The following is a 12,100-nucleotide window of genomic DNA, read 5'->3' on the forward strand; positions in this document are numbered from 1 at the left end:
CCTCCCCTTCCCCTCCCCCTCCCCAACTCAGATCCGGCCCGGTCCCCGTCCCCTTCCCTCCCCCCTGCCCTAAGCCACCTCCACCTCTGTCCTGGCCGCCTCAGGGTGCCTGAAAGGACCAGGACATGCGGGTGCGGTGGCTGCTCTTTTGGCTCCTCTTTTGGCTCCTGCTGGCATTTATCAGCCATCAGTCCACCTGTGTGAGTGGACGGGTGCTGTGGCTGCTCTTTCGGCTCCTCTTTTGGCTCCTGCTGGGATTTATCAGCCATCAGTCCACCTGTGTGAGTAGACGCTGGACCCGCGGGGTTTATTCCTTTTTACTGGGCTGTGTCACGCGGCATGAAATGACACAGCTCAGGCCTGTAATCCCAGCACTTTAGGGGGCCGAGGTGGGCAGATCACTTGAGTCCAGGAGTTGAAGACTGGCCAGGGCATCATAGCAAAACCCCATCTCTACAAAAAATTCCAAAAAAGATTAGTCGGGCCTGGTGGTGCGTACCTGTTATCCCAGTTACTGGAGAGGCTGAGGTGGGAGGATCGCTTGGGCCCAGGAGCTGGCCGTTGCAGTGAGCCGAGATGGCCCCGCTGCACTCTTGTCTCTAACAAACAAAACGGACCAAAACAAAGTGAATTGTCATTTGATTTGTGTCATCTGGTTTGATGACTTTTTTTTTTTTTAGACAGAGCTGGAGTGCAGTGGCAAGATCTCGGCTCACTGCAACCTCCGCTTCGGGGTTCAAGCAATTGTCCTGCCTCAGCCTCCTGAGTAGCTCTGATTACAACGCCTGGCTAATTTCTGTATTTGTAGTACAGACGGGGTTTCACCATGTTCGCCAGGATAGTCTCCATCTCTTGACCTCGTGATCCGCCTGCCTCGGCCTCCCAGTGCTGGGATTACAGGCGTGAGCCACCGCGCCTGGCCAAACTATATAACCTTAAGTGTAAATTTACTAACTTTGGAAAGTACATACACCAGCATAAACCAACCCCCTTTCAAGATCTACATTATTTTATTTATTTATTTATTTATTTTTTTGAGACAGTTTCTCCCTTGTTGCCGAGGCTGGAGTGCAATGGGGCAGTCTCAGCTCACCGCAACCTCTGCTTCCCAGATTCGAGCGATTCTCCTGCCTCAGCCTCCCGAGTGGCTGGGATTACTGACATGTGCCACCACTCCCAGCTAATTTTGTATTTTTAGTAGAGATAGGGTTTCTCCATGTTGGTCAGGCTGGTTTTGAACTCCCGACCTCAGGTGATCCGCCCGCCTCGGCCTCCCAAAGCATTGGGATTACAGGCATGAACCACCGTGCCCAGCCAAGATCTACACTATTATGTCACCCCAGAAAGTGAACTCTCACTCTTCCCAGCCAGTCTCTTTCTTATCCTAGGTTAGCTTGCTTATTCTGGAATTTCGTGTATACAGATGCATGCCATGCCATAGGTACTCTTTTGTGTCTGCTTTATTCTGCTCAACACCATGTTTCTGAAATCATGACCATTGTTGTATGGTTCTCTAAGTCCATCATTTCCATTTCAGACTCAGCATATGCTGAGTTCAACCTGTTGAAGGGCTATCTCTGTTTAATTCACCATCTTGAAAGAAACATTTAAAATTGAGATGTTTTCAAGAATATATAGTTAAATCCTGAGGAATCGATGTAGAAATGTTATCGTCTTCACTCACATAAGAGTCTAATGGAATTAATGTCAACAATCTTAGAGAAATCCCACACTATTCATGCCATTTTCATCATCTCCACCTTGGTAATTTTTTTTTTTTTTTTTTTTTTTTTGAGACACAGTCTCGCTCTGTCACCCAGGCTGAAGTGCAGTGGTGCGATCTCGGCTCACTGCAACCTCTGCCTCCCGGGTTCAAGTGATTCTTCTGCCTCAGCCTCCCAAGTAGCTGGAACTATAGGCGGGTGCCACCATGCCCTGCTAATTTTTTGTATTTTTAGTAGAGATTGGTTTCACCGTGTTAGCTAGGATGGTCTCAATCTCCTGATCTCGCGGTCCACCCACCTCGGCTTCCCAAAGTGCTGGGATTGCAGGCGTGAGCCACCACGCCCGGCCCACCTTGTTAATTTTTAAGCACTAAAATTCGATACTTATTTGTGAATGAAGTAATCTCTTCATTGTATTTTTTTTTCTTTACTTATGCTGAGCTATAAATGACAAAGATTCATATAATCCAAGAGAGAAGTATTATTTAGAGGGATTCTTTTACCATGTGATATATAATAAATGCATCCAACGTTATACATCAATTTAAAAAACAAGTAAATAACTAAAGAAAAGATTACTACTGGCCAGGTGCAGTGGCTCACACTTGTATTCCCAGCACTTTGGGAGGCCGAGGCAGGTGGATCATGAGGTCAGGAGTTGGAGACCAGCCTGGCCAAGATGGTGAAACCCTGTTTCTACTAAAAATACAAAAATTAGCCGAGCGTGGTGGCAGGCGCCTGTAATCCCAGTTACTCAGTAGCTGAGGCAGGAGAATCGCTTGAACCCGGGAGGCGGAGGTTGCAGTGAGCTGAGATCATGCCACTGCAATCTAGCCTGGGTGACAGAGCAAGACTTTGTCTCAAAACAAAAAGAAAAGGAAAGATAAGATAATTACTTTATACTTAGCTTGTCTTAGCCATGAGTGACGGGCTGCATGTGGCCCAGGACAGTTTTGAATGCAGTTCAACACAAATTTGTAAACTTTCTTAAAACATTAGGAGATTTTGGCCAGGTACAGTGGCTCATGCCTGTAATCCCAGCACTTTGGGAGGCTGAGGCGGGCAGATTACCTGAGGTCAGGAGTTCGAGACCACCCTGGCCAACATGGCAAAACCCCATCTCCACAAAAAATAAAAAAATTTGCTGAGTGCACTGTCAGGCACCTGTACTCCCAGCTACTCAGGAGGCTGAGGCAGGAGAATCACTTGAACCTGAGAGGCAGAGGTTGCAGTGAGCCGAGAGCACACCACTGCACTCCAGCCTGGGTGACAGAGTGAGACCCCATCTCAAAAAGAAACAACAAACAAAAACAAAAACAAAAACAATGGCCGGGCACGGTGGCTCACACCTGTAATCCCAGCACTTTGGGAGGCCGAGGCAGGCAGATCGCCTGTCGGGAGTTCAAGGCCAGACTGGCCAACATGGTGAAACCTCATCTCTACTAAAAATACAAAAATTAGTCGGGCATGGTGGCAGAGACCTGTAATCTCAGCTGCTCGGGAGGCTGAGGGAGGAGAATGGCTTGAGCCCAGGAGCTGGAGGTTGCAGTGAGCTGAGATTGCACCACTGCACTCCAGCCTGGGCGACTGAGTGGAGCGGAACTCTGTCTCAAAAAAAAAAAAAAAAGAGGTTTTTTTTAGATCATCAGCTGTTGTTAGTGTTAGTGTATGTTATGTGTGGCTCAAGACAACTTTGCTTCTTTTAATATAGGCAGGGAAGTCAAAAGATTGGATATCCCTGTTTTATACCAAGAAAGACAACACCCCACATTTGCAATGCCTAAAAACACTACCAGCCATCTGAAAAACATGAGACTTCTCTAACTTCTGTTCTTTTTTGTAGCAGTGGAATCCCACGGTGATATCTGAGGGATGTGGTTACCTTTTGGAGGAGGTTGACAGTTTCTAAGGATGATTCTTTCTGAGTGAAATATTGTCAGTGTCATTGACCTTTTCATTATTTCAACTATTATTATTCCAGGTTATCAATACTCTGGCTGACCTTCGTCATCGTGGGACTGACTTTGGTGGAAGTCTTTGGTTACTTATCATTACTGTGTTTCTGAGAAGTTATAAATTTGCCATCTCCCTCCGCACAAGTTACCTTTCTGTGAGTATACTAACTTTCTGTAGAGGTATACTTGTAATCACAAATAAGAATAAGTTACATGAAACAATTCACGTTTCTGGACTTCATTATGAATATGTGGTTTTACCCCAAAAATCAGGGAAATGATTTATTAGCATAAGAATTATGAAAATATCTGCCATTTACATTATGAAAATTAAATAGGTCGGTGTTTAATAGAATGTCAACAGAGCTTTTGGTCAAAAATAAGTTTTTTTAACCTTTGTGCTATTTGTCACAAATGGAGTATGAGGTTTCGTCACTTAAATAGGAAAGTCTTTCTAAACTCTTCTGCTTTATAGTTCTATCGTATGGGTGGAAGGAAAGCTTCCAATCTCCTCTCTGAAGATTCACTGCAGAAATGAGCTGACAACAGACAGCTTAACAGGAAAAGAAAAACATAGAACAGGCATAAACATGGGAACCAGCTGAAAAATGAGACTGCTAGAAGGGCTGGATGGTTGATGCTTAAAGAGCACCCTCTTCTGAGGGGAGAGGGAGATAGATGGAGATGTAGGCCATTTAGAGGGGCAGCAAATGATTTTTAGGGGAAATGAAAGAGCCCAAGGAACAAACAGTTGGCCTGAGACAAAGTTCCTCTGAGGTCATAGGGACGAGGTGACAAACTGCCGGAAGGTGAAGGGCAGAACTGCACTGCGTCTCATGATGCAGAGAAAGCCCCAGAGAATCTCTTAGAACTGCCCTCCAAGAGAATCAATGAAAAGTGTGTCTGGGCAGGGTAATTTTGAATGACATCATTCAAAGTGCATGTTCCCACTTGCAACTGGAGAGAGATCAGTATGTCAAAAGTCTGTACTTGGTAAGAATTTGGCTGCTAAGTTGTGCCATAATTTGTCTTTTGAGCCTTTTTTCCTTTGGGGAAGTTGAGCTCTACATTTTGTCTTGCCATTCATGACAGTAAAAATGTGGTCGTCTGGGGGCTGAACCTCCTTCTGAACAATGATCCAAGATAAAAGTACTAATACCACAATGCTTTTTTATATTCAAGGGAAGAGGAAGTATGTTTCAGTTTTACCGCCTAGATAATTACACGTCATTTGGCACTGCCTTTCAAGATATGTAGAAAACAGAAAATATATGAGTTATGAAGATATCTAGGCACATTTAACATTCTCTGTGCCACTTAGTCCTGAACAGAGAATTTTCGGTATAAATTGGAGGAAGCTTTTTTTTTTTTTTTTTTTTTTCTTTTCTCACCCCCAAGACGTGTCTCCCTCTGTTGCCCAGGCTGGAGTATAATGGTGTGAGCTCGGCTCACTGCAACCTCCACCTCCTGGCTTCAAGTGATTCCCCTGCCTCAGCCTCTCAAGTAGCTGGGATTACAGGTGCCCACCACCATGCCCAGCTAATTTTTGTATTTTTAGTAGAGTCGGGGTTTTACCATGTTGGCCAGGCTAGTCTCAAAACCCGACCTCAAATGATCCACCCGCCTCAGCCTCCCAAAGTGCTGGGATTACAAGCGTGAGCCACCACGTGAGCCAGGGGAAGTTTTTAAATTTACCACTTTTTAACAATTCCATTTAGGAAAGTTCAGTTGAGCTGTTGGACTTGGACAACTTTGCACCTCTCATCTTTGTCCTTGTCATCTAGTCATCTGTACCATTACCTCCTAAGCAGGGACATCATGGGTGCCATGAAGCATTCATGCGTGATGGCATTTCTTTGCTTCTCATTTCTTCGTGTGTTTGACATTTCTCCTAGCTCCAAACTGGGCCAGCTGCCTTTCCTATGAAATCTAGCAGTAGCTGTGGGATAGACGTGGTTGCTCTTTTCATCTTTTTAGATTACCCATTGCTTCTCTCGAAATCCTAGTACATGATTTTTTTTTGATCCTATGTGCAGAAATCAGGAAAAAACAAATTCTACAAAGAATTTGAAAGATATTATTTCAGGCCAGGTGTGGTGGCTCATGCCTGTAATCCCAGCACTTTGGGAGGCTGAGGCAGGTGGATCACTTGAGGTCAGGAGTTCAAGACCAGATGGGCCAACATAGTGAAATCCCATCCCTACTAAAAAGACAAAAATTAGCCAGGCATGGTAGCAGGCACCTGTAATCCCAGCTACTTGGGAGGCCGAGGCACAAGAATCGCTTGAATCTGGGAGGTGGAGGTTGCCGTGAGCCACGGTAGCGCCACTGCACTTCAGCATGGTTGAGTGACACTCCGTCTCAAGAAAAAAGTCATTTCAATGACTACCTCAGGAGATTCATAGGTATCTGACCCACATCTGAGATGGGATTTGCATTGCATTTTAGCTATGATGAGAACAAATATTTAATATCTTCGAAGATTAAAAGCATACTGTGATAATATGGAAATCTTGGTGGGAATTCAGTCATTAGTGAGAATGTTTTGCGTTAAGTTCAAACCAGCCTCAACGAAGCTGATGTGAGGGAAGGGAAAGTGAACTCTGAGTAGAGCAGGGACAGAAGAAAGATGCTCCAGTGCAGATCAGGAAGGAGCAGGGGGTGAAATGTTACAAATTCTAGAACTCAGAGAGCTGAAGGTAATTACTTCCTTTTCAGGTTGTGAAACATGTTAACCTGTGGTAAAATACTTACAAGATGATAATTACCATCTAACCGTGTTGAAGTGTGCAGTTCAGTTGTGTGAAGTATATTCATGTCATTTTTTTTTTTTTTTTTTTTTGAGACGGAGTCTCACTCTGTCACCAGGCTGGAGTGCAGTGGTGGGATCTTGGCTCACTGCAACCTCTGCCTCCTGGGTTCAAGCAGTTCTCCTGCCTCAGCCTCCCGAGTAGCTGGGACTACAGGCGTGCGCCACCATGCTCAGCTAATTTTTGTATTTTTAGTAGAGACAGGGTTTCACCATGTTGGTCAGGCTGGTCTTGAACTCCTAACCTCGTGATCCGCCTGCCTCAGCCTCCCAAAGTGCTGGGATTACAGGCGTGAGCCACCATGCCCAGCGAAATCTAGGGCTGGAACATGGCTGCAGCATATAAATAGAATTGAATTCCATCGTTTTGTTAACCCTGTTTTTTGTTTGTTTGTAGTTGTTGCTGTTTTTGAGACAGAGTCTCGCTCTGTCGCCTAGGCTGGAGTGCAGTGGTGCAATCTCGGCTCACGGCAGACTCTGCCTCCCGGGTTCAAACTATTCTCCTGCCTCAGCCTCCCAAGTAGGTGGGACTACAGGCGCCTACCACCACACCCGGCTAATTTTTGTATTTTATTAGAGACAGGGTTTCACCATATTGGCCAGGCTGGTCTGGAACTCCTGACCTTGTGATCCGCCCACCTCGGCCTCCCAAAGTGCTGGGATTACAGGCGTGAGCCACCACACCCAGCCCCTGTTTTGTTTTTGTTTTGCTTGTTTCTTAGGGTTGTTTTTCTATTTATGGTAAAGGCATTGGCTTTCCATTTGTAGCATCAATCGAATATTTCCTGTTAACAATAACCTTATGTCATAGTAAATGGTAAAGGGATTTAAAGCAGTGGTTTTCAGCTGCCACAGGCCTGAGTGAGTTTGGGCACACTCTGTGTGATCGGGCAGAAGGCCTGTGGGAAGTTTAGCCGAGGACAGGGCCAGGAAAGGTGATGGACAGTGGGGGTCTGTCCTGGTCACCAGGCCCCTGGGTCCTGCCCACCTGCTTGGAGCTCCCCACCCATCACACATGATGCTGCCAAGCCCTCTGGGTATTGTGGGCAAATACCTTAGGAGAGAAGCTGATGAACTTTGTTTCTTGAAATGCACACATTCCTTGGACATCCCTGAGAGATCAATCATGAAAGTCAACTTGGTTTTCTCCCCCTCATTTGGGTTCAGAATTTAAAGTCCACACACACAGGCAGTAAGATGATATAGATAAGGACATCATCACTCGGTTTCGGATGTTAAAATGTCTAGGTGGGTTAGGGGTGATTTGAGATCACACAACCTTGTGGCACAAAGAGGAATTCCCAGGCCAGAGGGAGACATTTTATTGCCATGTTATGATCTTATCATTGAGTTGAAAGGCAATCTTGTTTCATTTTGGATTCTTTCTTATGTTTATGTCTTATAAGGGCACTTTGAATTTCCAAGCAAATAATAATTTTGAATTAGCTTTTAATCATTGACTTCTAGCACAGTTATATGATCAGAAACATGCTGTGTGATTGGATTGCTCTCAAACATATTGAGATTTGCTGGAACAAAATAAGTCAGGTTAATTTTTGTAAATGTACCACGCATGCTTAAAATGAATGTATGTACATTTGTTCCTGAGATACAGGTTGATGGGCGGATGGCTACATGGATGTGATGGAGATGGTTTACTATCGGGACCTTCCGCATCCTGCTGATGTTTTGTTGCTTAAGATATGAATGGCTGAGCGGAGGCTGTAAAACCTGGCACTCTGCTTGGGTATGAGGTTCTTCCTGCCATCCTGCCATCATTTGTTTTTTATGTTTTGTCACCAAAAGTGACCTTGAGGAACCCTGGGAGCTCAGGAAGGAAGGAGCGCCCAGAAGCAGGGACAGGGAGCTGGTTGGGGAGGACCAGAAATCAGGTTTGTGAAGGTTCCAGAGAGGACCTGGCCTTGGGAGGAGCGTGGGGGACTGAGATGGGGGAGGGGTCATTGGAATGATGCGGGCGCTACTTGGAATGTCCATTGTGAGGCACCACCGGGGTCATCAGGGATTCGTGGAGAGGGAGTATGAAGCCCCAGGGTTGCTAAGGGAGGGCCCAGACCGAAGAAGGTTTGGTGGAAAGCAGAACCTTAGTCTCCCTCTAATTGCTCCTAAGCCTCACGCTCCCTTGCCCCGCGTGTCCTGTTGCTTCCCTGATCTTCTCCGTGACCTGTAGCTAAGCCTTCCACCAGCGCTTGAGTACTTAATTTGAACCAGATCCTTTCCCAGACCCTTTCTTCTTCTCCTCCTCCTCCTCCACCTCCTCCAGGTGCCCAACAGCCCCCTTCTCCTCCTTTCCCTTCCCTTACTTCCCCCCTTCCCCTCCCCTTCCCCTTCCCCTCCCCTTCCCCTCCCCCTCCCCTCCCCCTCCCCAACTCAGATCCGGCCCGTCCCCGTCCCCTTCCCTCCCCCCTGCCCTAAGCCACCTCCACCTCTGTCCTGGCCGCCTCAGGGCGCCTGAAAGGACCAGGACATGCGGGTGCGGTGGCTGCTCTTTTGGCTCCTCTTTTGGCTCCTGCTGGCATTTATCAGCCATCAGTCCACCTGTGTGAGTGGACGGGTGCTGTGGCTGCTCTTTCGGCTCCTCTTTTGGCTCCTGCTGGGATTTATCAGCCATCAGTCCACCTGTGTGAGTAGACGCTGGACCCGCGGGGTTTATTCCTTTTTACTGGGCTGTGTCACGCGGCATGAAATGACACAGCTCAGGCCTGTAATCCCAGCACTTTAGGGGGCCGAGGTGGGCAGATCACTTGAGTCCAGGAGTTGAAGACTAGCCAGGGCATCATAGCAAAACCCCATCTCTACAAAAAATTCCAAAAAAGATTAGTCGGGCCTGGTGGTGCGTACCTGTTATCCCAGTTACTGGAGAGGCTGAGGTGGGAGGATCGCTTGGGCCCAGGAGCTGGCCGTTGCAGTGAGCCGAGATGGCCCCGCTGCACTCTTGTCTCTAACAAACAAAACGGACCAAAACAAAGTGAATTGTCATTTGATTTGTGTCATCTGGTTTGATGACTTTTTTTTTTTTTTTTTTTTTTTAAGACAGAGCTGGAGTGCAGTGGCAAGATCTCGGCTCACTGCAACCTCCGCTTCCGAGGTTCAAGCAATTGTCCTGCCTCAGCCTCCTGAGTAGCTCTGATTACAACGCCTGGCTAATTTCTGTATTTGTAGTACAGACGGGGTTTCACCATGTTCGCCAGGATAGTCTCCATCTCTTGACCTCGTGATCCGCCTGCCTCGGCCTCCCAGTGCTGGGATTACAGGCGTGAGCCACCGCGCCTGGCCAAACTATATAACCTTAAGTGTAAGTTTACCAACTTTGGAAAGTACATACACCAGCATAAACCAACCCCCTTTCAAGATCTACATTATTTTATTTATTTATTTATTTTTTTGAGACAGTTTCTCCCTTGTTGCCGAGGCTGGAGTGCAAAGGGGCAATATCAGCTCACCGCAACCTCTGCTTCCCAGATTCGAGCGATTCTCCTGCCTCAGCCTCCCGAGTGGCTGGGATTACAGACATGTGCCACCACTCCCAGCTAATTTTGTATTTTTAGTAGAGATAGGGTTTCTCCATGTTGGTCAGGCTGGTTTTGAACTCCCGACCTCAGGTGATCCGCCCGCCTCGGCCTCCCAAAGCATTGGGATTACAGGCATGAACCACCGTGCCCAGCCAAGATCTACACTATTATGTCACCCCAGAAAGTGAACTCTCACTCTTCCCAGCCAGTCTCTTTCTTATCCTAGGTTAGCTTGCTTATTCTGGAATTTCGTGTATACAGATGCATGCCATGCCATAGGTACTCTTTTGTGTCTGCTTTATTCTGCTCAACACCATGTTTCTGAAATCATGACCATTGTTGTATGGTTTTCTAACTCCATCATTTCCATTTCAGACTCAGCATATGCTGAGTTCAACCTGTTGAAGGGCTATCTCTGTTTAATTCACCATCTTGAAAGAAACATTTAAAATTGAGATGTTTTCAAGAATATATAGTTAAATCCTGAGGAATCGATGTAGAAATGTTATCGTCTTCACTCACATAAGAGTCTAATGGAATTAATGTCAACAATCTTAGAGAAATCCCACACTATTCATGCCATTTTCATCATCTCCACCTTGGTAATTTTTTTTTTTTTTTTTTTTTTTTTTTTTTTGAGACAGAGTCTCGCTCTGTCACCCAGGCTGAAGTGCAGTGGTGCGATCTCGGCTCACTGCAACCTCTGCCTCCCGGGTTCAAGTGATTCTTCTGCCTCAGCCTCCCAAGTAGCTGGAACTATAGGCGGGTGCCACCATGCCCTGCTAATTTTTTGTATTTTTAGTAGAGATTGGTTTCACCGTGTTAGCTAGGATGGTCTCAATCTCCTGATCTCGCGGTCCACCCACCTCGGCTTCCCAAAGTGCTGGGATTGCAGGCGTGAGCCACCACGCCCGGCCCACCTTGTTAATTTTTAAGCACTAAAATTCGATACTTATTTGTGAATGAAGTAATCTCTTCATTGTATTTTTTTTTCTTTACTTATGCTGAGCTATAAATGACAAAGATTCATATAATCCAAGAGAGAAGTATTATTTAGAGGGATTCTTTTACCATGTGATATATAATAAATGCATCCAACGTTATACATCAATTTAAAAAACAAATAAATAACTAAAGAAAAGATTACTACTGGCCAGGTGCAGTGGCTCACACTTGTATTCCCAGCACTTTGGGAGGCCGAGGCAGGTGGATCATGAGGTCAGGAGTTGGAGACCAGCCTGGCCAAGATGGTGAAACCCTGTTTCTACTAAAAATACAAAAATTAGCCGAGCGTGGTGGCAGGCGCCTGTAATCCCAGTTACTCAGTAGCTGAGGCAGGAGAATCGCTTGAACCCGGGAGGCGGAGGTTGCAGTGAGCTGAGATCATGCCACTGCAATCTAGCCTGGGTGACAGAGCAAGACTTTGTCTCAAAACAAAAAGAAAAGGAAAGATAAGATAATTACTTTATACTTAGCTTGTCTTAGCCATGAGTGACGGGCTGCATGTGGCCCAGGACAGTTTTGAATGCAGTTCAACACAAATTTGTAAACTTTCTTAAAACATTAGGAGATTTTGGCCAGGTACAGTGGCTCATGCCTGTAATCCCAGCACTTTGGGAGGCTGAGGCGGGCAGATTACCTGAGGTCAGGAGTTCGAGACCACCCTGGCCAACATGGCAAAACCCCATCTCCACAAAAAATAAAAAAATTTGCTGAGTGCACTGTCAGGCACCTGTACTCCCAGCTACTCAGGAGGCTGAGGCAGGAGAATCACTTGAACCTGAGAGGCAGAGGTTGCAGTGAGCCGAGAGCACACCACTGCACTCCAGCCTGGGTGACAGAGTGAGACCCCATCTCAAAAAGAAACAACAAACAAAAACAAAAACAAAAACAATGGCCGGGCACGGTGGCTCACACCTGTAATCCCAGCACTTTGGGAGGCCGAGGCAGGCAGATCGCCTGTCGGGAGTTCAAGGCCAGACTGGCCAACATGGTGAAACCTCATCTCTACTAAAAATACAAAAATTAGTCGGGCATGGTGGCAGAGACCTGTAATCTCAGCTGCTCGGGAGGCTGAGGGAG

General features: G+C 46.4%; 1 protein-coding gene across 1 annotated transcript in view; it reads left to right on the forward strand.

Moving 5' to 3' along the window:
• The window catches only part of LOC129394155 (uncharacterized), a gene marked incomplete at its 5' end in the record, with an annotated part of 129,201 nt that overhangs the window by 90,293 nt on the left and 26,808 nt on the right, over positions 1 to 12,100 (forward strand). Inside the window, one exon of the mRNA XM_063598411.1 lies at positions 3,706 to 3,834. Coding sequence (XP_063454481.1) covers positions 3,706 to 3,834 — 129 coding nt within the window. The remainder of the gene's footprint in view (positions 1 to 3,705; positions 3,835 to 12,100) is intronic.

The sequence above is a fragment of the Pan paniscus genome, chromosome 18 (genome assembly GCF_029289425.2).
Source record: "Pan paniscus chromosome 18, NHGRI_mPanPan1-v2.0_pri, whole genome shotgun sequence".
Classification (NCBI taxonomy): Eukaryota; Metazoa; Chordata; class Mammalia; order Primates; family Hominidae; genus Pan; species Pan paniscus.